The 27809-nt window shown below is 41.0% G+C and overlaps 1 protein-coding gene across 2 annotated transcripts in view; it reads right to left on the bottom strand.

The window, feature by feature from the left end:
* Positions 1-27809, bottom strand: part of Msh3 (mutS homolog 3) — a 150665-nt gene that overhangs the window by 57227 nt on the left and 65629 nt on the right. For both annotated transcript variants that reach the window (XM_041663394.1, XM_041663395.1), the window contains exons 11-15: positions 24863-24947; positions 23358-23467; positions 12765-12897; positions 2404-2591; positions 1646-1814 (exon numbers count right to left, since the gene is read on the bottom strand). In XM_041663394.1, the coding sequence (XP_041519328.1) occupies positions 1646-1814; positions 2404-2591; positions 12765-12897; positions 23358-23467; positions 24863-24947 (685 nt within the window). The remainder of the gene's footprint in view (positions 1-1645; positions 1815-2403; positions 2592-12764; positions 12898-23357; positions 23468-24862; positions 24948-27809) is intronic.

Raw genomic sequence — 27809 nt, 5'->3', positions numbered from 1 at the left:
GTGGCAGTTGTATGGCTGGGGCAGACTGAGGGGCCACTAGCAGTGGCACCAGGATTTGTCCCTGTTGCTTGTACTGGCTTTTTGGAACCTATTCTCTTTGGATGGATACCTTGCTCAGCCTGGATATAGTGGGGAGGGCCTTGGTCCTTCCTAGGAGCAAGTGCCTTACCCTCTCTGGGGAGGTAGAGAAAATGGGAGGAGGAGAAGGAGTGGGAACTGAAATTGGTATGTAAAATGAAAAAAGGTAGTTATATATATTTATATATAAATGTTGTAACCAGGCTGTTCAAGTGGGCTTCCTGTAGCAGAGCTTTCCACAAGAAAAAAAAATCTATTTTTTAAATCTTAAATAAAATGTTCACCCTGAAGAAATTATTCCTAAGTTTATTAAATTGATATTTTAACAAAGTAAAATGTCTGAAATTCCTTTAATGAGGATCTTCACAGTAATATAAACAGACGTAGTAAGAATGAGCCTCAAGGTGCAGAGCAGGCTTGAAAGCTACGACTTCATTTTTAAAGCATTTCTCTCTGAACAGTTCTCGTTCAGATATTAGTACCAACTTTAAAGACAAGTATACATCCTTGGGCTGGACAGATCGCTAGGCGGTTAAGAGCACTGGCTGTTCATTAAGAGGATCCAGGTTCAAGTCCCAGCACCCACAAGGCCCAGACTCACTACTATCTGTAACTCCAGTTCCAAGGGATCTTACACCCTCATACAGGCAAACTAATGTACATGAAATAAACAAATCATTTTTAAAAAGACAAGTATACATCCTCACCTATATTGCAAAGAGCAATGAGAGCTATGCATGGCTACATTAATGTGCATTTCCACTCTAAATAAGACTGGGAGAAGTGCTGCCAGTTAACCACTGTGAGATTCAACCAATATATGTGATCTACTCGGCACCATTGCCTCTGTGAGGCAGAGGCCAAGACCAAGCTCCTCTGCCCGGGACCTAGACCCTGTTAATAGTAACTAAGATCTTCTGTAGTGTATCTTCAACAAGTAATGGGGTACATGTAACACCACATTGCTTGAATTTATTTAAAGATTAATAAAACATTATTATGATTTCTTGTCAAAATAGGTTATTATGGCATATTTCCAAGGGAAAAGACAGAAGGTTTTTAATAAGATATTTACAACTGTCAGGTTCAAAGCCTTTTCCCTTCCCCTTTTTCCCCAATGATAGGGCTGGTGGCATTGTCCTAAACAGATGGACTCTGGTCAGGTAAACAAGCCTAAAGGTCTCTGTTTCCTGAAAAGCTGACCTCTTAAGGTGGTTTCTGTTCACCAAAGACTGCCCTTAATCCTCCAGGAACCTCCCTAAACCTTCTCCCAAACATCACCCACTTCCACAAGGCACAAAGTTCCGGATCAGCCTTGGCAGCCTTTATCAGCTCAGACCCCTACCCCACTGACTATCATAGAAAATCTGCTTGCTTTTCCACCACCTTGCCCTTCTCTGGCTTGGCAGCTTGAATAGCAATAAATCTTTCTGCTCATGGACGGGTCTAGTTGGGTAGTTTTTCTGCGCCACTGCTTATAACAACCTATCCACAGATTTTACTTATATTATGAAAGAGCTTTTCTACTCCAGGCAAACTGCTATGAAATGAAAATGCTTGACATTACCTCTTGTCCTGATACAGTCACATATTGTAAAGAAGGAAGTTTTAGTATTTTTCGTAATTCTTGTAAATGCATTTGGATACTCTGAGTAACTTCTTGAATTTCATCTTTCCTCTTTTTTATTAAAGGGAAGTCAGAGAGGTCTTTGAATAATTCAGTTTTATCCCCAACTCTAAAACATGAAAAATGCAGATACGTATATTGAAGCATGTTAATTAGACCAGTTATCAATTTTGTAGCATGATTAAATACCAACAGCCTGGAACTCAGGAAAATGTGGTTCTAATTCCAGCTCTGCCACTGAATATTTATGGGGACATTCCTTAACTTCCGAGGACTGACAAATCATTTTTATTTTAATTGTATTTTAATTGTATGGTGAAACCAAGAAAGAAAACTATGGCATCATTTGCCTAATAACAACAAAGGTGAACTCAGCTTCCTGTGAGACACAGCATAAAACTACACCCTTAAGAGGACACCTGCAGATTCTAAATAAAAAAGACAATTGCCCCTGGGTATCTGGAAAATGGGGACAAGGGCCATTTGGCACCTGTTTTGGAGTTAATCAACTGCTACTGCCAGGCTTTAGGAGAACTCTACCCGAGGATGTACTTCCTTGGTCCTAGATTGTGAACTGCCTGAGTTTAGACAATTATAAATGTTTCCAATTACGTATGTACTCAAGCAACTTCCCACACCAAGTAGCAGATACACTGGTTGATGGTTGCTAGGGGGAGGAAGTGGGAGTCCACACTTACTTGGCGGCCTGTTCATTCAGAATCTTTAAGTAATGTTCCACTGGACTGAGGAGCTCAGGGGTTTCTAAGATGAGCGTTCGCAGTAAGTCTGACTGTACGTGGGAATTCACAGCAGGCATCAATGCTTGAAGCTCTGACTTCAGGTGACTCAGGCTTTTGACAATCAAGAAGAACTCTTGCGTAGAGCACTGGAAACAAATATTTTTTAATTGAAACAACATAAAGAGCTGGATGTGGTGACTCCCACCAGTGATCCCAACATTTAGGAGACAGGGTTTAAAAAAAAAAAGATCCGCCGTAAGCCAGGGTGTAGTAAAGAAACACTGAAATGGCCACACTGTACTCCATTTTAATTTGGCCCTTTTAGTTGGTTTACTGAGCCAGGTGGCCAGGTCTGACACTGGGGCACTGATTGTTCTTAAGGAGAGAACCAGACCACCAGAGGCACTGGAGAAGAGGGAAGAGCAGCTTTGCCAAAAAAGGGAGTTTGGGTTTTATTGGGTAGTTTTAGTTAGGCAAGAAAGCAGTAAGGAAAAAGGTACTGTTGCAGGCAAAAGGGACTGTGGAGGTAAGCAAAACTGAACAAGGGGTGGGGAGGCTCGGCTGTTAGGACAGCAGGAGGCTATAGTCAAGCTGTTCTGCTGGGATAAGGGGCCAGCAGACTTCTGAGAAGTTCAGAACATCCATACAGCTTCCATTTGCAGGAGGGGCTGGGTCCCACACAGGTCATCCATTTTGGTGTCCTAAGTGACTCCATCTTTGGGCCAGGCTAACAGTTGTGAACCCCCAAGTTTGATAACAATAAAACAAACTAAAACTGCAAGGCAGTATTTGTCATTTGTTCAAATGTCAAAGATCTGCTTGATAATAACACGTCACACAAGATGTAAAAGAGCCAGCCTTCTCTACTAGCAGTAGGAGCAACCTTCTTGAAGAGTCTAGAGATCTTTGTCCTTACTCAGAGTATGAAGAAACGCCCTTGGAAAGCCAGGCTTCTAGGATAAACCTCTTAATAGGAAAGATACTAGTTTCTTTCTCCTGAGATACACAGAAGACAGATCATTTGTGAAATACTCGCCACAGTCAGTATTAAGCCTGTTTTGCACAAAAGTAGGAATAGGGGAGGTCAATTTAATAACCAAACCAAAAAAAAAAAAAGGTTAAAAATTTCACCTGTATTAGATCTTGGAAGTATGTGGGTTCGAGAAAAAGTAAACCAAAGAAAAAAGTTAATAAAGATACATATCTTTTGGTTAAGGCAATTATGCTTCAAAGAACAGGCCACAGCACAAGACATATCACTGGAAGGAGCAGAGCCTACGTCCATGTGTGACCTGTGGCTCGGGCTCAGTCCAGCCTGGCTAGGAAACTATTCACATACAAGACTGTACAAACTCTTCTCAACATTGGTGAAACATCTTTATCCTTAAATGTATATACCAACTTTAACATCTGATATGGGTTCCTGTGACACAATTTTCTAAGATTTGACGTAGAACTTTTGATATAAAAAGAAATAATTTATTTTATTCCACATTAAGCCCTCTTGGAATCTTCCATCACTTTTACTGTAAAAGCACCTCCATGAAAATTCTACACCCACAGGTCCTAGGCTGCCCCAGAGAACGGGCAAGATCTGGACCCAGGATGTCACTCAGCATTGGTGGAACGGCAGCAGCCTGGAGAGACGCAGCAAGAAGAGAACACTAAATGTAAGGGCCATGGATAACCCCAGCAACGGCTGCTTAAAAACAAACCAGCTGAACGAACAAATGGCGTGCACTACGGTGTGATCAGGAGCCAGCTCAGAAAACTGTGCTGCGGAACATTCAGACTTTTGTCCTTCGCCTTTGAAACCAATCTTGAGCCTCACTCTGGTGAAACGCAAGAGCAGCACCAAGGAAGAGCTTCTCGTAAACCACTGTCCGAAATCTCAGAACACAAGCCATCCTAGCACTGCACATGGATTGCTTCTCAAATGAATATGATTGCAACTTCTCTAGAGCTTGGAAACTTGAAGGGAGACAGAAAGCTTATGAGACGTAAACCAAAGTGAAGTTTAAAGACAGGCCGCAAGGCGGCCTAGAAATCACCACAGCTTGGCAGGATGTCGCCACCTGATGCCATGGGTACTTTGACCTTGCTTTTTTGATTAACAGCTCAAACAAAATCTGTTCTACTCTTATTTTCTCTTGAGAGAAAAAAAAAAGGGGGGGGGATCTCTGACATCTGTCAAAAAACCCTTCCAAACAGTGAAGGCAAAATGCCTGGAGATCAGCTGACTGGCTGCCAGGGATGGTGCCAAGGACACAAATAACACATGGTTTTGTACCTCTCTGCAGCACCAAAGAGAGTTTTCCAACATCAACATGGCATCTACCGCTGCCAGCTAAACAGCGGCACAGCACCCAATGCTGCAGTTGACGCCACCGAGCATCATCAACTCAGGATCCGCTTCCCCAGGATCTGCATGACCAAATCCAGTTTGTAGTTTGTTTCTAATTTAACTCAAGTGCAGGGAACAATTACATAAGTCCTCCTGAGTGCCACAAATATCCTCAGAGGCGGTACTTATCATTCTGGCATTATTTCCCAAAGAAGACAGTCTTAAAAAGTAAACATTAATGAAAATTGGTCAAACTAAACTTTGGGTATATAAAAATTTGTTCTACCATGAATTAAGCAGGCAATTTATATTTGGCAAAAAGTAAATTATAAATAAAGTTTGAGTGTGAAGAGTTGAGAAAACCGCATCAAACAAGTTAGCATCCAAAGGACACAACAACTAAAAGAGAGTCAAGGATGCTAGATTTAAGCACAAATTCTGTCATGTTAGTAAGCCCTCTGTGGTGGTCTGAATGAAAATGACTCCCACAGGCTCATAGGGAGGGGCACTATTAGGAGGTGTGGCTTTGTTGGAGTAGGTGTGTCACTGGAGGCAGGTATTGACGTTTCAGATGCTCAATCCAGGCCCAGTGTTGCTTTCAGATCCAGATGCAAAACTCCCAGCTATTTTCCAGCACCATGACTGCCTGTGTGCCACTATACTTCTTGCTATGATAACAATGGACTAAACCTCTGAAATGTAAGGCTTCTGTGGTCATGGTGTCTCTTCACAGCAATAAACCCCTAACTAAGACAGCCTCTTTTAAAAAGCACTGCATTATACAACAGTATGCAGTCGTAGCATGATTACACAGTGCAGTAAGAAAGTGATATCACACCCCTCTCCTCTCAAGGCTCAGGTCATTTCAGAACAGGAACAGAAAGACTGTAGGAGCCAGAGGTGGTGGTAACTGCACTGAAACAATATTTTCCAGCCACACAGGGCACTTGTACAGATGAACTCAATGAAGGGCTAATGGCCCTGTTGACTCGCTACTGACATCTGCAGGCTGCTAGCATCCAGGAAGATACTAAGATACTGTTAAAGAAGAACTAATCAGTGGGCGGTGGGGTGGCCCACACCTTTAATTCCAGTAGGCAGGCAGGAAGCAGAGGCAGGTTGATTTCTGTGAATTTGAGGTCAACCTAGTTTATAAGAGCTAGTTCCAGAACAGCTAGGACTGTAACAGAGAAACCCTGTGAAAAACAAAAGAAGAAGAAGAAGAAGAAGAGGAGGAGGAGGAGGAGGAGGAGGAAGAGGAGGAGGAGGAGGAAGAATGAAACAATGTAGCCTCCTATACTAGAAGCACCAATACTACCTGCAGCCTCTAGGCTCAGGAAAGTCCTGACATGGAAGCACATAGGGTAGTGTGGTCTCCTAAAACTAAGGAATCCCCAACACCATCCATCCCCGAAGAGGTATATCCATCCTTCTCCTGATAAGGCCACTCCAACCTCTGTTGGTAATTACAGCTGGGAGATTGCAAGAGAATGGAACTGTAGTTGAAACCTTAACCCAAAAACTCCCTCTGCCCCTAAAGCCCCAAACGCCCTGCTTCACAAGTACATGCATGGTCCCTGTTCCCTCAGAGGGACTGTTAACTCACCCCCCCATCCCTTGGACTCAGCCTCCAACTCCCTCAGCATCCCCTGGGAAACCTCCAGCCCCTCCAACCACAAAATACAAGAGATAGAAGAGAGAATCTCAGACATTGAAAATAAGATAGAAAAAAATGAATACCTCAGTCAAAGAAAACTTGAAGTTTAAAGAAATCCAGGCACAAAATACCCAGGAAATCTGAGACATGATAAAAAGACCAAATCTATGAATAATAGGAATAGAGGAAGGAGAAGCAAACCAGGTCAAAAAACACAAAATATATTTCCAGTAAAATTACAGAACAAAATTTCCCTAACCTAAAGAAGAAGGTATCTATCAATATACAGCAAACATACAGAACAGGAAATATACTGGACCAGAATATAAAGTCTTTTTGCATATAATATTCAAAACACTAAACATATAGAAAAAAGAAAGAATATTAAAAGCTTCAACGGGAAAAGATCAAATAACAAATAAAGGCAGACATATTAGACTAACAAGACTAACACCTGACTTCTCAATGGGGACTTTAAAGTCAGAAGGGCTTAGGCAGATGTTCTGTAAACTCTAAGATATCACAGATGCTCATCAAGACGACTATAATCAGCAAAACTTTCAATCACAATAGAGAAAGACATTACAAGATAAAACCAAATTTAAGCAGTATTTATCTACAAATCCATCCCTACAGAAGGAAAACTTCAAACTAAAGAAAACAGAAAGAATGAATGATATAAAACCAGCAAATCAAATGGGGGTACAACATCACAGCAACAAAATAATAGGAATCAACAAACTTTGCTTATTGATAATTTTCAACATCAATGATCTCAATTCCCCAAATAAAAAGAAAAAGACTAGCAGAAAGGATTCTGTAACAGGATCCATCTTTATGCTGCATCCAAGAAACATATCTTAACATTAGACATGACCTTAGCATAAAAGAATGAAAAAAAGATATTCCAAGCAAACGGACCTAGAAAGCAAGGTGATGTAGTTGTTTTAATATGTGACAAAATAGACTTCAAGCCAAAACTAATCATAGCAATAGGGAAGGATACCGCATACTCATCAAAGGAAAGATCCATATAAGGATATTGGAATTCTTAACATCTATGCACAAAATATAAGGGCACCCAATTTATTTAAAAAACACTACTACAAGTTAAATCATACATTGATCCCCACACCATGATAATGGATGACTTCAATTCCCCATTCTCACTAAAGGACAGGTTGCAAGACAAAAACTAAACAGAGACATGCTAGAGTTAGTTAACTGATGCCATAATTCAAATTGGCCTAACAGATATTTACAGAACATTCCATGCAAAGACAAAAGACTATAGCTTCTGGTACACAAAATAAGTCTCAACAAATACACTCTGCACCCTACCTGGTCACCATGGATTAAAGCTAGATATCAACAAAAACAGAAACAACACAAAGCTTGCAAACCCATGGAAACAAACAAATAACAACAATGAAAAGAAATCAATAAAACAAAGAGTTGGTTCTTTGCAAAAAACAGTAAGATTGATAAACCCTTAACACATTTTTAACTAAAAGGTGGATAGAGAAGATACAAATTTAAAAAATTAGAGATGAAAAGTGGATATAACAACAGACACTAAAGACATCCAGACAATAAGGACACACTTTAAAAACCAGTACCTCACCAAATTAGAAAAATCTAAAACAACTGAGAATTTTTTCAATATATACCACTTACCAAAGTTAAACCAATATTAGAGAAGCAATTTAAACAGACCTATATTCCCTAGTGAATATTAGCGTCATTAAGTATCCCAACCAAACAAAAAAAAAAAAAAACAAAAAAAAAAAAAGAAAGAAAGAAAAGAAAAAAAAAAACCCATGATCAGACGGTTTTCAAGGAAGAGTAAAGACCAATACGCCTCAAAGTATTCCACCGAATAGAAACAGAAAGAACATTTATTTTATGAGACCAGAGTCACTCTAATACCCAAACCATATAAAGACTCAACAAAGTGAATTATACAAACTTCCCTTCCAAACATGATACTTCATACTCAATACTCAATACAATACTTGCAAACCAAACCTAAAAACATATCAAAAAGATCATCCACATGATCAAGCAGGTTTCATCCCAGAAATGCAGGGATGGTTCAAAATATGAAAATAATCCACCATATAAATAAACTTAAAGAAAAATACCACATGACCTTCTTATTAAATGTCAAAAAAGTCTTTGACAAAACCCAACACCCCTTCATGATCAAAGCCCTGGAGACATTAGGGATTCAAGGGTCATATCTCAATGTGATAAAGGCTATTTACACCAGGGCCACAGCAAACATCAACCTAAATGAATAGAAACGTAAGAGCATCTCTACTAAAATCAGGCACACGACAAAGTTGTCCACTCTTTCCATATCTAATCAATATAGTACTTGAGGCTTCAGCTAGAGCAACAAGACAACTGAAGGAGAACAAAGAAATATGTACTGGAAAAGAAGTAGTCAAAGTATCTTTAGAGATGACAGGATACATAAGTGACCCTAAAAATTCCAAGGGACTCCTACAGCTGATAAACACCTTCAGCAAAGTGGCTGGATACAAGATTAACTTTAAAAAAACAATCAGCACCCTCTGTGGTAGTTTGAGTGTAATTGGCCCCCATAATCTCATAGGAAGTGGCCCTATTAGGAGGTGTGGCTTTGTTGGATAGGATATGGGTATGTTGGAGGAACGGTGTCAATTGTGGGGGTGGGTTTTGAGGTTTTCTATGCTCAGGATACTGTCCAGTGTCTCAATCAACTTCTTGTTGTCTAGAAGATGTAGGATTCTCAGATGCTTCTCCAGTACCATGTCTGCCTGCATGCTGCCATGCTCTGCACCATGATAATAGACTGAACCTCTAAACTGTAAACGAGTCACTTCAATTAAATGTTTTCATTTATAAGAACTGTTGTGGTCTGGTGTCTCTTCACAGCAATAGAAATCCTAACTAAGGTACCTTCCTACATACAAATGAAAAGTGGACTGAGAAAGAAATCAGGCAAACAACATAAAATATCTTGGGAGGAAACTCTAACCACGCAAGTGAAAAAATCTTCTGTATGATGAAAACTTTAAGACAGTGAAGAAACAAATTGAAGAAGAAATCAGAAAATGGAAAATTCTCCCGTGCTCATGGATTAGTAGATTTAATACAATAAAAATGGTTATCCTACCAAAAATAATCTACACATTCAATGCAATCACCATCAAAATTCCAACATAATTCTTCACAGAACTTGAAAAGTCAATTTATAGCTTCATCTGGAAACACACACACACACACACACACACACACACACACACACACAAAAGAACAGAGTAGCTAAAACAATCCTGGATATTAAAGGACCTCCTGGAGGAGTCACAACCTCACTCTCAAATTGTACAACAGAACTATAGTAGTAAAAGGAGCATGGTATTGGCACAAAAATAAACATGTTGATCAATGAAATAGAAATGATTGGCCAGATTAAGTTCACACACCTATGGGTACCCATTTTTGATAAAGAAGTCAGAAATAAACATTAGAAAAAAGTATCTCAAACAACTGGCATTGGTCAAACTGAATGTCTGCATGTAGAATGCAAATAGAATCATACTTATTATCCTGCACAAAACTCAAGTCCAAATGGATCAAAGATCTCAACATAAGGCCACAGAGACTGAACCTGAGAAGAGAAAGTGGAGAATAGCCTTGAACTAACTCGCACAGAAAAGACTTTCTGAACAGAACACCATTGCACAGGCACCAAATCAACAATTAATGAATGGAACCTCATGAAACTGAAAAATTTTTGTAAGACAAAGGACATCTTCATGCAAAGTGTCAGCTTGCAAAATCTGAAAAGATTTTACACATCTGATAGAGGAATAATATTTAAAATATATAAGAAACTAAAACAAACAAACAAAAATCTAGACATTAAAAAATCCAATTTAAAACTGGGGCATGGATCTAAACAGAGAATTCTCAAAAGATGAAATTCAAATGGCTGAGAAGGACTTAAAGAAATGCTTTTCTTGTTTATTTTTTTAAGGCACGGTTTCTCTCTGTAGCTTTGCTGCCTGTCCTGGAACTAGATCTTGTAGACCACACTGGCCTCAAACTTATAGAGATCCACTTGCCTCTGCCTCCCAAGTGTTGGGATTAAAGCTGTGTGCCAACACCATCGGCTTAAGAAATGCTTTTCAATATCAGTAGTCATCAGGGAAATGCAAGTCAAAACTGTGTTGAGATGTGATCTTACATCAATCAGAATGGCCAAGATCAATAAAACAAATGACAGTTTATGCTGACAAGGTTGTGGAGTAAGCTGAGCACTCATTCTTTGCTGGGGGGAATGCAAACTTGTACAGTCACTATACAAATTAATGTGGCAGTTCCTCAGGAAGCTATCTCAAGACCCAGCTAGCTACACCACTCTCAGGCATATAACCCAAATGACTCTTCATCCACAGAGACACTTTCAACCATTTTCACTGTTGCTCTATTCATAATAGCCAAAAATTGGCAATAGTCTAGATACCTGTCAATGGATAAAAAAAAAAGATGCATTTACACATCCCTTGAAAAACAAAATCGCTGTGTAGTGGTGGTGCACACCTTTAATCCCAGCACTCGGTAGTCAAAGACAGGTGGATCTCTGTGAGTTGGAGGTTAGTCCTATCTACAGAGTGAGTTCCAAGACAGATTCCAAAGCTACAGAGAAACAGTGTCTTGAAAAAAAAAAAGAAAAGAAAAGAAAAATCATAAAATTCATAGATAAATGGAGGGAAATAGGGAAAAAAATCATCCTGAGTGAAGTAACTCAGACCCAGAATGACAAATATGGAATATATTTACTTAAATGTGGTTGTTAACTCTTCAGTCATTGATAAGGAAGCTACAATCCATATAATAAGAGGCTAGGGAGAGAGTAAGGAAGTAGGGGGAGAGATGGGTCTCTCTGGGAAGGGGAAGTAGAATAGACAGTGAAGGGATGGACAAGAGGATCCAACAGGGAGTTGGGGGGAAGAGAAAGGTAAGGGACAAGTAGGGACAGCTAAAACTAAGACCATTTGAGGAGATGCATGAAAACCTAATAAAGTAGAAGCTTTCTAGAATATATACATATATGAAGGTGCTCTAAACAAAATTGCCAGATAATGGGGGAGGCAGAGTCTCAAGTGGCTGTCTCTTGTCACCAAATGAAGCTTCCAGCACTGGGAATGGGTTATATCTAACCAAGTGCTCAGCCAAGGGGGTCCCACGGACATAACCAAACAACTCAGGAAATTGCCAAAGCCATTGTTTGCTTTCCATAAACTGATGGTAAGGCCCTACTGCTGAAGACAATACCTACAAACTCACTGAACATGGAGAAGTCAAGCCTTCACCCACTGGGTAATGGAACATAACTCTGGATACTACCAAAATAGAAGGACAAACACCAAAACAGTTACAAACACTTTGGTTTATAATAGTGACCTCCCTGCTGGATACACTGTTGCAACTGTGGCACAAAGCTTATGGGAGTAGCCAATCAATAACTGATTTGAGTTAAGGCTCACTCCATGAGATGGAACCCACATCCAACTCTGCTTGGATGACCAAGAACCTGAGACTAGATAGGCCAGGTACCTATAGGAAAACTAAATACTACTGTTCTGTTAAAGAAAGCAGAAATAAAATGCCTCTTACACCATTCTGCTATACGCAGAGATTCATGCCTTGCTCAGCTATCATCAGAGAACAAGCTTCCTCCCGCAGCAGACAGGAACAAATACAGAGACTTGCAGCCAGACATTACACAGAGAGTGAGAAAACTCCAAATACCCAATCCTAAAAGGAATGTCTCCATCAAATCCCTCCCCTCAGGGCTCAGAGAACTCTGCGGAAGAAGAGGCAGAACCTTGTCTGCCACTAATACTCTCAACACATCCCACACGAACATCTTTCCCTTTGTTTAGGTCAAAGAAGATTTTAAAAATTAAAAATTACGGGTTCTCTTTTTCAAAATCACAGACCAAAGTAAGTTTCTGATTTTGACAATGAGCTGTACTTGGAATATAAAACACAGTATCTTGCATTTTTTACTTGAATTTACTTAGGTTTTTTGCATTTTAATAGAAGAAAGACTTCAGTATATGTTGCTGAAGTTTCAAAAAGTGAGAATACTTTTTACGAATGTTAACACTGGAACAACTTAATTTGTACAATTAAAGTTTCTGAGGTTACAGCTGTTTCTCATGTTCCTTACAAGCACTGAGAACCCCACACAGTTCTCCTCCAGGGCCTAGCATGAAGGGACACTGTGAGTATCAGGAGGTTTGATTCTTTACTACTTACTTTCTTATGGTAAATGCTACATAGTCCTCTCTCGATGTCAGGTAATTTACGTAGGTGATTTTCTACCTGCTCAAACACACTGGATTCTGAATGGAGAACATCAGATATTGCATCAAGTCGGGCATTTATGTCCCTGTGAGAACAGAATAACAGCAATGAGCAGATGTTAGGAATTCAGAGTATAGACATTGCCCACTCTAATGCCTACGACTCTGTCACAGTCACTATCTACAGAAGACTCTCTCATTCCATTCTTTCCTGCCTCCTTCTATCATTTGGCTCAACACGCAGATACCATACAAGCAAAGTCTCTAGCTAAGTGTAACAGAGATGCCTCATGAGGCAAATACACAGAATATACTTCCCAGCTCCTCTAAGATTAGTCATGATCAGGTACTCAAGTTCTACTCATTGAAATGAGGATAGGAATGACATACGTCACCTCTGTGCCCAGGCTGATCAACCCTCCTATGTCAGCTTTCATACTACTCTTTGTGCCTTTGCTCAGAACACTGCTATAAGCCACATGTTGACTCCACCTGCCTGGGTTCGTGACTAGAGCAGAACATCCTCTACTTCCACATCCACTCTCAAATAAACTCGTGTAGTTGAACCACTGAGACGCGGAATATGCTTGCTATAATAAGCCTATTAAACAATAAGATGACTCGGTTATGGTGATAGTGGTGTTGAATGAGCATGTGCTGGCAGAAATATGCGGCACTATCAATAAAAAGTGTGGAGACTGTGATGTCAAAAGACACCGGAAACCAGCATTGCAGGACTTCATCAATGGTGACGTACCCTGAGGGGCGTTAGTCACTGGGGAAGGTGTGTGAAGGAAACCTGACTAAATGTACAATGAACTGTGGCCCAGTGAGTCCTATCGGACCAAAGGTCTACACTGGATAGCAAGGCCATCAGCGATTCTTAAGACAGTGGTAAGTGTGTATTTCTTGTGGATACAGGCCCTCAAGAAAATTTAAATGAATAAACCAGTGGATAAAAGAATGAAATGTTCTAGTGGAAACAGAAGCATCGGACATTAAGTAAACACAGTGGGGGACTAGAGATGGACAGTTCAGTATTTAGGAGCACTTGTTGATCTTGCAGAAGATCTGGGTTCTGTTCCCAGCACGCATATGCAGGCTCACAACCATCACTAACATCACTCCCAGGTGGGGGTCTCGCACCCGAGACCAGCAGAGTGTCGATCCACATGCGGAAGGAGTCCGGCTTGACACAACTCAATAGCCAGTGTTGGTTCAAACCTCAAGAATCTGACACCAGGCAGTTTATTTTAGGTATATGTAAGTACAGCACAAGTTGGGGGAAAAATCCTGGTGATAATTAACTCAATCGCTTGTGTATGATAAAGCTAAGACATGACCACATCAAAACTCTTTGTAAAGGACATATATTCTCTTTCATAAAGATGGGGTCTATAGATAGACTACATTTGACATCTTCAGGGTTTGGGGAAGGATCTGATGTGGTCTCAGTCATACAGATAGTGCAAAGGTCACCAGGCTACAAGCCACCTCTGTTCCTGTTTGTAAAATACATGTGACAACTCCCACAAAGGTGAATTCTATAGACTGACAGAGAAATGCTCAGCATAAGGGTCTGGAGAGGATGACTGAGATAAACATTAGAGTCTGGGGGAGCCAGATACATCCGGCCATACTATGTAAGAGTCTGGGGGAGCCAGATACATCTGGCCACACAAAGTAAGAGTCTTGGGGGAACCAGATACATCTGGCTACTACATAAGAGTCTGGGTAAGCCAGATATATCCGGCCACACAAAATAAGAGTCTGGGAAGAGCCAGATACATCTGGCTATACCTCATAAGAGTCTGGGGGAGCCAGATACATTTCTGCACACAGACAGCAGAGGGTACTAACCACATTCATTCCCAGTCTTCTGGGTAGAAACAGATTACACATCTCTTTCTCTAAAGAGACAATCCTGCGTGTTCAATATTCTTGGTTTCCTTAGTGCTTATCTGTGAGCACAAGGATCTCTGTGGCCCTACAATCCTAGGGGATGTGATGCCGCCCTTTGTCCTCTGCAGGTACCAGGCACACATGTGATGCAGATATATTAATGTGAAGTCATTCAAATAGATAAAGTAAAATACATCTAACAATAATAAGCAAACAGGTTGGTCTATGCTGTTATCCCACACACGGAAGTGAAGGGCACACCTGACGTCGGGATCCTGCCTGGAGCAGTTTACTGTTGGTGGAGAGAAGCTACCTTCATTACCCTGGCACTCACCCTGTGAATTGTGCCTTTCCGTGGTGCAGTACCACTACACTAACATCCCCACAACTCAGGACCACAGTATCTCATCACAGGATGCTCAATAAACAGTTGTTCATTTCAATTCAACCTGATTCCCAAAGCTACAGACAAAGTAAATCAAAACGAGCAGAAAAAAAAAAATCAAAGCAGTTTTGCATAGGACTGTTGGGATAAAATAAATCAATGTTTTACGCTAACATTTACTCAAAATGCTACACAAATGTGAAGTTTTACTTCAATAACTCATCCCCACAAAACCGAAAAATGACACCAATTGGATTAGATGGGGATGATGCTACAGATGGTGTGAGGACAGACAGAAGAACGCCATCTGGGGATGTACCAGACAACCCACACAGACAGCTACTATCCTGAAATCAAAGGGTTTTGGAATATAGGAAGATAAGAGCAAATGACATGAATAAAAATCTAAGCCAGTTTGATTAATTCTATCAGATAAATAATTAACAGACACAAGACCATAAGTTCCTTAAGAGACGAGAAATATAAAAATACGTTGGTTTCGACCTGCAAAACCACAAAGCAAGCAGCTTTGGGTCTAGCCTGGTGTCAGCACTGGCCAAAACATGATGCTCACAGAGAATCATTTCGTATTAACCCAGCTTGTTCCAGCTCAGAACATAAGAATTTGGGATTGGGAAGAAAATGACTTGAGTTTTATCCAGGCTCTGTCATTTATTATTTAGCCTCACCCTGGTTCCTCCAGCTAAAATATGTAAATAGCAATGACCCCTGACTTTTAGTGTTAATACAAAAAATTCAGTAATACAATCCAAGTATTTAAGGCAGTGCCTGCAACACAATGATCCTCCACTGAGTACTTCCAAATGTTATTGTCAGCTCTATTTTATTAGATAACACGAAGAATAGCATCAGCAAACATGGAGGTGCACACCTTTAATACAAGCATTTGGGAGGCAGAGGCCAGCCTGTTCTACAGAGTGGGTTCTAGGACAGCTAAGGCTACACAGAGAAACCCCGTCTTAAAAAAAAGGGGGGGGGGAAGGGGGGGAACAAAATCAAAAACAAACAAAAAGAATAGCATGTGAAAGGAAGAAACCACATCAAAAAGGAAACTTGGAAATAACTGTAGACAGACCATAAGGAACACCCAGGAAAATGGGTATTTCCTATATAGTAAGTAAACAAAGGAGCCAGACCTGGAACCCTAGGCACCGAGAATGGCAGGCGGCAGTGATTCAAAGGATTGTGCTGGGGTTGGTGAGGAGTCTCATTGAGAAAACATGTTACTACTAATTCAGATGCCTCCGTGGGAAGGGAGATAGAGAAAAGGTGCATGCTATTGCTTAGCACACATCTGCCAACACTGGGTAGCAATAATTCCATTTTTATCTTCTTATGCAGAATAACATAAGGACATAAAATGCCAATGACAAAGAATGACTTCAAAGTTTTTAAAAATAAAACAATTCATATAATCTGAAAGTCTTTTTTATTAGAAGTAGTTACAAGACCTTCCAAGAAATTATAATAAAGCAATATGAGCGTCATGGGAACCATTATGTTAGTTCACCCAATGAGAGAGGTTGGATGAGTGTGACAAACAGGAAGCAGCACTGGGATAATCAGTGAACGCTGCCGGTTATGTCAGGCCATCAGAGCTGTTCTGCACCCCACTGAGATAACACTGAACCTGGATAACAAAGGAGAGGTAGACCCCAAGTTCCTGGTCCTGTGCCTGCCAGTGGGGCTGGTTAATCCTCATGCCCTTGAGGGACAGACACTAGCTATCATCCCCAGGCTCACTCTTGTCTTGTTAGCAGTAGTCATGCTTTCCTTACCTTCGGAGGGCAGAGGACACAGGTGTGAGGTCAGTGGCATTCAACCACAGCTCTCAGGTATGCACTCACAACAGGGATGAGAAGAATTGATCCCATGGTGGTGTAGGAAACAACCATGAGCCCAGAGAAAGCAGTGTTGGCACAGAGTGTAGAAAACTTTCACTTTGTTAGAACCAATGACTTTGGGGGTCCCCTCTGTTAGGGGTTGCCTTTTCTAACCAACATATTACTTTCTGTGTTAAAATATAAAATAACAGCCAGGCGATGGTGGCACACGCCTTTAATCCCAGCACTCGGGAGGCAGAGGCAGGCGGATCTCTGAGGGTTTGAGACCAGCCTGGTCTACAGAGCTAGTTCCAGGACAGGCTCCAAAGCCACAGAGAAACCCTGTCTCGAAAAACCAATGTGTGTGTGTGTGTGTGTGTGTGTGTGTGTGTGTGTGTGTGTATAAATGATAACATGTACATAGTCAACAGGAACATAACACTGACCTCCCTAAATTCTCAGGTCTTACTCTAGCTTAGTTCATTAAATAAAAGAGACTATTTTGTCCACCCATACAGACAGCTTCTAACAGTTAATGATGCTACCATTCTAAGAGACAACTAGGACACTATCTAGTCATCAGTAAAGCTTGCAGGCTCTCCTAATATCCCTGACTATCCCAAGTAAACAAAATGCAAGAAGTACAGGACCCAGAATCAAGAAGTACAGGACCTAGATCTCACAAGGGATGACTTGAACACTCAGCCTCCTCTCTGCCATCTTCATAGCTGCCTGCAGATGGGTCATTTTATGACTGTTGCCAAATCAGTTCAAAACAAGGAATTTAACCGAGTCCTTCTACATGGATGGGCTTGGGTCTAAATTGTGCTTTCACCTGATTATAGGTGGTGGCAACGTTTTGCAATTTTTTTTGTTTTGCTTTTACAAAATAAAACAACATGTGAGAAGTTTTCATTTTTCCTTTCATCAAGAACACAAATGACAAAAAATCCTGGCATGGAGTATTAACTGGTACAGTCACTTTAGAAATGAGTATAGAGGTTCTTAAAACTAGAAATAAAACTACAATATGACCTAGTTGTACAACATCTGGGCAACACCCAAAGGAAGTCTATCACACCACTCAGACACCAGCACAGCCATGTTCACTGCTGCTCTATTCACAACAGTAAGGAAATACAAGTAGCCTTTTGGCTAAACAAATATTCCAATATAAGGGAAAAACAGTTTCTCCTGGCAAACTTTATAACATTAAAGCAGAAACCAGATAAAGGAAAACCTTTATCTTTTGTCTAAAGTTTTCTCTAAAATCATTTTTTTTAGAAAAGTGAGTTTCCCCTGAAGGTGCACAGCTTCACCTTCATATCTCTGTATCCTAAATTTTTTTTTTTTTATTTTCAAGGCAGAGTTTCTTCTGTAGCTTTGGAGCCTGTCCTAGAACTAGCTCTATAGACCAGGCTGGCTTTGAACAAACAGAGACCCACCTGTCTCTGCCTCCTGAGGGCTAGGATTAAAGGCGTGAGCCACCACCATCCAGCCTCATTCTAAAATTTTTAAGAGGCATACTTTAGTCATAAAATGAAACAAAGATACTATATGCTATCAAAAGCTCACAAAAGGAATATAATTTTTAATGGATAATAATAAATACTGTAACATTATATTAGGATAAGAAAATATTTTAATTTTTAAGCTGATACCTAATGTATAGAGTAGAGTCAATTAACTATGTAGAAAGTGGAGGAAAAGGGAAGAACATTCTAGCTAAACAAACTATCAAGTACCAAGACCACAAGATGAAGAAAAACTTCTAGATAACCCAGCACCACAGGAAGACACATGGCAAGGAACAGACAAGAGCAGGCAGATGAAACAGCCATGGCCAAAGCTTCTGATTTTATTTGAAGCATAATGGAAATCTAACTATTGTAGCTGGATTTTTCTTTGGGCCACCAGCTCCCAAAAAACATGGAGACTTACTATTAATTATGAAAGTCTGGTCTTAGCTTAAGCTTGTCCCACTAGCTCTTATAACTTAAAATAACCCATATTTTTATTAATCTACATTCTGCCATATGGTTTTTATCCCTCTCTCATTCTAGGTATCCAGCTCCTTCCATGTCTCCATGGTGTCTCCTGTGTGCCTCAATTATCCTCTTCCTCTCTCTGCCCAGAAGTCCCGCCTATCTCTCCTGTCTAGCTATTGACTGTTTAGTTTTTATTACACTAGTCACAGCAATACCTCATCACACTGCACAAATATCCCAGAACAAACTGTGTCAAGGCTAAGGGTATGGCTCAGTGTAACCATACTCTGAACAATTACTTAACAATTACTTAACATCTCACAAGGCCCCAGGTTTGGTCCCCAGCAGGGGAAAACAAGTCACTATTTCATTAAATTAATTCTTTGCCTCCAATCTGCTTTGTAGATCCAACTAGAATCTTTCCTGAAGCTCACATGTGCTAGCATGTGTATGGGTCTGGTATGTTATATGAGTCACAGACCACAGTCTGTGATAAGCTATCTGAGGTCACAGCCACAGATCAGTTCCTGAAGCAGGGAAGAGAACCCTGGGGAATTTCAGCCTGTGAAGTACAGACAGAAGGGGGCACTCACAGAGGAAACACTTTTTAATTTACTTATTTTTACACCTTTTAGATGCATTTATTGTATATATACCAGTGTTTAACCTGCATGGATGTATGTGGACCTGTATGCCTGCTACATATGGAGGTGAAAAGTTATGGGTGGTTATGAGCCACCATATGGGCACTGGAAATGGAACTACGTCCTCTGCAAGAGTAACAAGTGCTTTAAACCTCCGAGCCATTTCTCCAGCCCTGGCTTAATGTTTTAACACAGCACTCCACTAAGTCTTGAGCACATTTTTTGGCAGTGCTGAGGCAAAAGGAATAATCATCAAGTAGACCAATCTAAAGACGGAATCTTAAAAAAGAATGCAATATAAATTATTTAACTTTTAAAAAAGCATTGGACCTCGTGGCTTACAACATGCCATCCATTTATAAGAAGCTGGGAAATGACTCTGAAGAATCTTCCTGCTTAAAATCAGCAGACCTGATTTAAAAAAAAAAACAAAAAAAAAAAACCTCCAAGGGGGATCTTTTATAGGAAACGCTGTGACAGTGTCAGTAAGCATAAATCCCATTTCCAAAGCTGAAGTGAGCCACCGAGCACATGATCAGCCAATAGAGCCAAAGTCATTTCTGCCTCTGTACCTGATGCACATGTCTGCACCAGAGAGGCCATCTGAAGAAATAAACTGTGCTGAGGGCAGAAAGTCCTTCGAATATAAACACCTGGTTCTGAATTTATGAGCTCTCTGTTTGCCCCGAGAGCTGGAGCCAACCATCTAAAAGTACAGAGAGACATCTAAGAGGATTCACAGATGACTAGCAAACCACAGGACTCCACACAACACTGGGAAACTTGCCTCATCCTGTGTGCCCCTCACCAGCCATGACTGGTCCTGTGATCTTGAGACAGATGAAAGCCAGACCCTCCCTAACATGTAGCATCGATTTCAGAGATGGACTCTCAGCTGATAGGATCAGCAAGACACTGACACTAGTGTTTTGAAAAGGAGAGAATGGTAAGAAACAGCTGAGCCCCTGGCTACTCAGCTGGTCTGTCTCTAATCGTTCTCTTGGCATCATTAAAATTTAACTGAAACTCCCTTTAAAATGCACTCTAATGGATTAAGAAAATAAAAGTTTTTAAACAATGACCTAAATTAAAAGAAAAATGTGTGTGGTTTTCTGATGTGTTAAGCCAGCACAGCGCTCACACTTGGAGCACCAGTGTTCAGTCCGTACCGTGCTTGTCATCCAAGCATGAGGACCCGAGTTCAATCCTCAGAACTCAGACAAAAGAACTGGCACAGTGCTGGGGAGGCAGAGACAGGTGGACCTCTGGGGCTCACCGGGCAGCCGGCATGGCAATTTGATGATCTCCAGAACATTCAGAGAGGCTATCTCAAATGACTGATAGACAGACAGTCCCTGAGGAAAGGTCTCTGGCCTCCAGATACACACACAAACCTGTCAATACACACCAAAACAGTAAAGAAGGGAAGGAAGGAGAGGAGGGGAAATAGGAGCAAAGAAGAAAAGAAAGAAAATGAGAGACCACCAGGCTGGAGAGATGGCTTAGCAGGTGATGGCATTAACTGCCAAGCAGCATGACCGTCCTTCCAGAAGCCTGATGGTGGAAGGAGAGAACGTGACTCCTGCAAGTTATCTTCTGACCTCTACATTCAAGCAAGTGGCAAACACATATACAAAATAAAGAAATATAAAAAATAAAATTAAATAAATAAAAATTTAAATTTAAAAATCATCGAGCATTAGTGTTGGGTAAGTGGCATGCCTTCCTTCAGCCTTTCTAGAAAAGGAGGATTCCAAATGAAACAGAATTCAAGCCCTGAAGAATAGAAAACATGGTCTATTGACTTTATCTCAAATTAATTCTTTTTTTGTTTTGTTTTGTTTTGTTTTGAGACAGGGTTTCTCTGTAGCTTTGGAGCCTGTCCTGGAACTAGCTCTTGTAGACCAGGCTGGCCTCAAACTCAGAGATCTGCCTGCCTCTGCCTCCCGAGTGCTGGGATTAAAGGCATGCACCACCACTATCTGACCCTCAAGTTAATTCTTGTTATATACACACAAAAACAAAACAAAGTTAGAAATAAGCATGTTTAACTTACAGGAAAAAGTCTCCTAGAGAGTGTCTTTCTGTTGTTTCACCCAAGAAAAAAGCATGGTGAGAACCAAGGTGTGGCGGGTGGTTTCCCTGCAGCCACAGGCTAATACACAAAGCCACCCCCCCTCCTCTGGAAGACATTCAGATTCATCTTAATGTGAAACTAAAGATGACACCCACTTGAGGGGTTTCTTCTCTACCTCATAAATTCCCCGCATCTTGCAGAAGTTAAAGCAACAGAGTGGATCTGAAGTGACCGGTCATGATCAACAACGTCTCAGCACATATATAACTGAAGACAGTGAAGTCATCCTCAGGTAACATGGAGCTAATAATACTGTGATGTGAGGCTCAATAGAGAAAGAGATGGTTCAGTAGATGACAGTCCTTGCTGTCCTTACAGAGGACCTGAATTCAGTTTCCAACACCCATGTCAGCCAGCTCCCAACTGCTTATGGGATTCTGAAGGCCCTTTTCTGGCCTTCATGGACACCTGTTCTCTCTCTCATACACATAGACACAAAAATAAAAATAAAATTTAAAAATTATACAGAGAATTGCAAGGTGCAAAGAGGCCCTCCCCACCAGGTACCTGCTAGGAGGTCAGAGAGCGCGAGCGGTAGGTAGAATTACTGTTTTCCCATGACAGCATGGCCAAGGCTCCCAGGATGGACTCGCTCAGCACACACATCACACAGCAGCTCTGCTCTTCACAGCTATACTTCAGTGTGTGGTCAGTCACACTGATAAGAGCTCAGGACAGGGTGGGGCCTGCTCATGATCTAGGCTCACTTCAGGACTTAGCACTGCTCATTACTACTATGGGGTATGAGACACCAAGCAGGTTTTTGAAGCTTTCAAGGCCTGTTCCCTCATTCTGAGGACCCACGTAGGGAGGCGGTTTGAGTATGGAAAACTGGCACATAGTAAGAGTCTAATAACTAAAAGCATACACTCAGTAAACATAACTGAACACCTGTCATGGGGCAAGCACAGTTCCAAGAAGGAGTTCCCACATTTACCTTCATATCTGTCATCTGGGGAACCTAAGAACCCCAGCTCCCCAGTCATAACACAGACCAATTCAATCGCAGTCGGCGGGGTTAACACAAGCGTTGCGATGGAGATCCCAGAACATTCTGATGTGCAGAGACAGGGACACTGCTAGTGGAGGCACTGGATTCAAGCACCTTCCCAGAAGGACCTTCATATCTGCCGACTCTACTTCCAAAAATACTTGGATTTCACCAGAAAAACTGACCCTGCTTCAGCTAGAGCCCTCAACACTTCTCCGTGCTCATGAGAGCTTCACCAGCAATGCCGTGTAGCTCCCTCTACAAGAGCAACTCTGATCCCAGCCCCACTGGGCTAAGATAACTCTCTCCAGCTAGCAGCCTCTAAGCCTCACCTTTGAAATCCTCCACAGAATACACTAGCCATCGCGCTCCCTTCTGGCAGTACACCCTTACACTGCTGCTGCCAAACCAACTGGACTATCCCCAGCAAAGCCCATGGCTTCTGATCTGGGCTTGCTCTTAACTGGTGTGGGGATGGGGCTGGCTCTGTTTATTACCAGACAGTTCACTGTCAGTTATAAAATACAATTCTCTCAAATTTAAGATGGTGAGCTTGTTAGCCATGGTAACAACTCTAGTTTCAAAGCTAATATACTTTTAATTTCACAATTTTATGTTCACAGTTTTAACAGATACACAAAGAAAATCCTTTCACCTTAATTTAAGCAATGGTTGGGTCACCCACTTCTTTAACTTCCTTCTCCCAAACGAGGTTTTAGTGTGGTCTAAAACCCAAAGCAAACTCCCTCTGGTCTTCATATCAGTCTGAAAAAAAATCAGAAAACAAGTTTTCTTCAATTATAAATTACAATATAATACAGTATATATTTATGTTGCTGTTTACATGCCCTGGTTAGTCCACCTATCCTAGTTGGTTTTCAGTGTTGTGACTGAACAGAGGGCTTTTTGCATGCCAGGTAACTGTTCCACCACTAAGCATCCTCAACCCTCCTGATTTTAAATATACATGCTACTCATAAGAAGTGCTCTTTAGTGTGAGGAAGGACCTCACCTGTTCACACAAGAGAAAATATAAATATATCCTATTTAAACAGCAGAGAGTGTGTAGCTTTGGGTTAACTGCGAGTAAACAATTCTGAGGCCTCTGTTGATGAGGCCACAGGTAGGCTGCAGAGGTAAGTAGAGGCCATTAGTTCTCCACTTCTGTCTGTTAGAACCCACACCTTGACCTGGAAGGGGCTCTAAGACACAGCTGGATGGCAGATGACTCCGCCTTAGGAACTGGATTAGAGAATTGACAGAAACAAGGAGAAAGGAGGGCTGTGTCCACGGCTGTGTAGGGAACTCCTGCAGCCATGGGACAAACTCTCACCCTGCTTCCTGTTTCCTCTCGAGAGCTGCTGTGCAGGGCCAGGGAGAGACATCTACAACAGAATTCAGGGGGCACAGCACCTCCACCACAGAAAGGAAACAGACAAAAATGTTCCTCAAGAAAAAAAGAGCTGGACAGCACAGGAAGATGAGGAAATAATAAGAATCAAACTCAAGAATCAAAAAGTAAACCAGTATTTACACGGACGTAATAATGAGTACTTGGAAGAGCTTGAAAGCACTTCACATAGAAAATTCTCCACTCCTAGAATTAGTGTTTCATTTTATCTGGAATTACATTTTATTTCTTTGTAATTTTGTTAGAACACTAGTTTATATTCCAGTTTTCCTAGTAAGAATATAAAAATGAAAGCAATAACCTGAATCCTTCCATTATGGTCTTAATTTATTGAGAAAAGGCAAGTAAGTGATGATGTAATGATGGGAGCTCGTGAGATGGGATCCTAAGCTTCTTAAAGTCAAGGAGAGTATCACAACAGCCTGTTTAATATGCAAATAATGAAATAAGAGGGCAGATGGTAACAAGAAGTTAAATGTGTGTAGGAAAAACATTTGCCAATTGGATGAAGGCAAGCACTTCATACTAATTTTCAAAGACAGCATCCATTCTAAGAAATATATGCTATAGAAACAGCAGAATGCTATGTCCTTCAATTACTAAAAACAATAGCCCTACAGTCTGCCCACCCCATATGGTGCTACAGTCAAGAGACACCCAGGTGATAGACAGCCTGCTGCCTGGCTCCCACCTCCCTTATTTACTTCCTGCAAATCATTTTAATCAACCAGCCTTCCTGTCATCCTGACCTGATTCTGTAGGATTTCCAGATTCCTTAACGTTGTTCCATTAATTCTCATAAATTCCATTCCACTTGACAGCTGCTTAAAATTCCTGAAAAAGATGAAATGTAACAAGTCCACAGGTGAGCACACACATCTTAAAGAACTGCAGGATGCTGTCTTCCGCAGAAGCCACTGCTGTGACACCAAAGGCAAGAACATGGAAGGGAAGGGGAGGGGACAGCGTTTCATGTTTGTTCACATCTCCAGGAACAGAAACAGACTTTTATCACTGGCAGAAGACATGGTGGCTTCTTCAAGCAAAACTATGCAATTAGCCACAAAAATCTGTCAACACACCTAAGACCTCCCTTATTCTCTAGCATGAGATCATCTTAAACTCTTTTACCCACATTCTAATGTGTACAGCAAATGTTACTTACTCTATAATTAACAATACATATTAACGTGGGCAATGTTTAGTGAGTGTAAAACAGAAAAGAAGTAAGTCATTTCTTTAAACACAGTTAAAGAATTCTTACATTCCTAATGTTCCTGAAAGTACCAGAAAAACTTAATAACTGATTTTCTTTTTTCTTTTCTTTTTTATCTTTTTTTTCTTTCTCTGTAGCTCTGGAGCCTGTCCTAGCTCTGGAGACCAGCATGGCCTCGAACAGAGATCCAACTATCTCTGCCTCCGGAGTACTGGAATTAAAGGTGTATGCCACCACCGCCCAGCCTTGATAACCGATTTTAAAACACATGTACAATTCTAATCCACACAGAGAAATATTAATCAACACACTACTAATACAATTTCCCTTATCAGCGAATCCAGCAGTGTTAGAGCTCATCATTTGCCAGCTTGCTTTTCTTGTTTTTGTGTCAATTTCACTGTGTAGCCCAACCTGGGCTTAAATTTGTGATATTTGCCTCTGTCGCCCAAGCACTGTGATGACAAACATGTGCCCCACACCTCACTACTGATGGCTTCCCTTTGAGGGGAGAAGAGTAATGCTGAGTCATTAAACTAGAGGGAGTGTGTCCATATTTACACCACATCCTCACCTCACTTCTGGGGGTAAATAAACTCCAATTTCCCAAGCTCTCACCCAGAATACAGAGAATGGTTCTACCAAGGCCAAGAGCCCTGGGAAAGAAAACTGACCTACCACATAGTAGGAGCAATTTACCTATGGGAGGTTTACTCTACCTTTCAAAGGATGAGAACTCACTACTGATCAGAGGACAACAATCCTAAAGCTGACAGCACATGTGTGTAGCCTTTTCTCCCTCCGCACAGCAGCTAATTTTCTTAAAATACAGTAATTCGGATCGCAAGTACAGCATCCTTAATGGACCTAAACTCCCTGGAGGCAAGATTACCAGGTTAGCCCACTTATCTTCTGCTACCACATGGTAGGAAAGCACAGTTACTTAGTGACTGTCCCCACCTTCCTAAAGGAAAGCTGCTTAGGTTTGATCCCTTTGAGTCAGAAAGCCCCAGAAATGTCTGAAGCCCCCAAGCATAGCTATAAACCATAAAACATCACTGACAAGAAGAATCAATTAGGCAGTGTTCGACTGTATAGTTAACAGGTATTAATGCAAATTCACAGTCAAAGATCCAAAACAGAAGGGCTGGCAACCTGATTCTGCATTGGTGCCTAACTCATCTGTTTAGAAATGGAGCCAGCCGTGATACTTCGTGCCCCGACAGGCTTACTAACTACATCCTAGCACCAATCAGTAAACATGTGGTGCCCTACTCAGACATAGATCCTTAATAGGCGCTTAGTTACTACCCCAGTCATGTGGGTTGCTATAACAAAACACCTTAGGCTTGGAAATCTATAAACAAGAGAAGTTTACTGCTCACAGTTCTGGGGCCTGCAAGTTAAAGACCATGGATCCGACGAATCTAGAGTCTGCAAAGGTCTGTTAATACCCCACAGTGCAGCTGAGGTCCACGTGCCTCTTATAAAATCACTAAATGGCATCTTCACCTCCTGAGTGCCTCCCCTGTCAACAACACCACAATGATAAAGAAGAGATTGATAATTCAAATCTGAGGTTACGGAGTAGGCATAAGAAAGATTACAAAGGAAGCTATAATGCAGCATCTCGGGTTGATCCATCACTTAATACAAAAAAAGTTAAATGAAAATGTATGGAAGATTCAAAAATATTCCTCAGTTGCGCACACCCTCATATGATCAATATAATAATCCCATGAACACAAAGTCTATATACCCCGAGAGATGAGATTTGAAGTTTAGGAGTATAGAAGCATCCTCTGGTCCACTAGCTATCCTGACCCTAACAGTGAAATGCTGCTCCTACCATTTGATATTCAAGGGAACCAGGTAAATAATGTGTTGTCACAAAACAAAAATAGTAAAAGAACAAGAAATTTGTAAAGCTTTCTCAATACCTACCTACCAAGAAGTATCTAGGAATATGGCGGAATTTGGTTGGACAAGGGATCAGGAAGTGGGCTTGGAGGCTACATCTGCATATAACTATGTCTTTCAATACCAACAATATGAGAAAAGATGAACTGCCAAATGGCTGTTTTAGTTCACAATGCCGAATCCTTCTATCCCAATATTGCATGCAATTGTGTTTGTTTGGTTGGCCATGGGCTTTTTGTTGCAGTTTTCCTTTTTGTTGTAATTGAAGAAGAAATTTAAATTTCAAATTGGATGCACTAAAGAGGTGTTTCATTAAGCCAACATCTCTACTGACTTAAATAAGATACCAACCAGTGGCAATCCTCAGCCAAACTGATTCCTAAAGCACGAAAATACAGCATTAAGGACTTGCTGTGCTCTGGGAATTTCTCAAATTTAGGGGTGGGAAGAATTCTGGGGTGGAGCTTGACTATTTCTTCCAAACACAAAAGAAATTTCCTTCTTGCCATTGCCTGTTTCCAGGGGGAAATTCTATACATTTTGAAGATTTTATCTGCGAG

This window comes from Microtus oregoni, unplaced genomic scaffold, assembly GCF_018167655.1.
Source record: "Microtus oregoni isolate MIOR12 unplaced genomic scaffold, Mior012 000014F_ref0000157, whole genome shotgun sequence".
NCBI lineage: Eukaryota > Metazoa > Chordata > Mammalia > Rodentia > Cricetidae > Microtus > Microtus oregoni.
The sequence above is the reverse complement of the archived record's forward strand: the minus strand, read 5'-3'. Positions and strand labels throughout refer to the sequence as shown.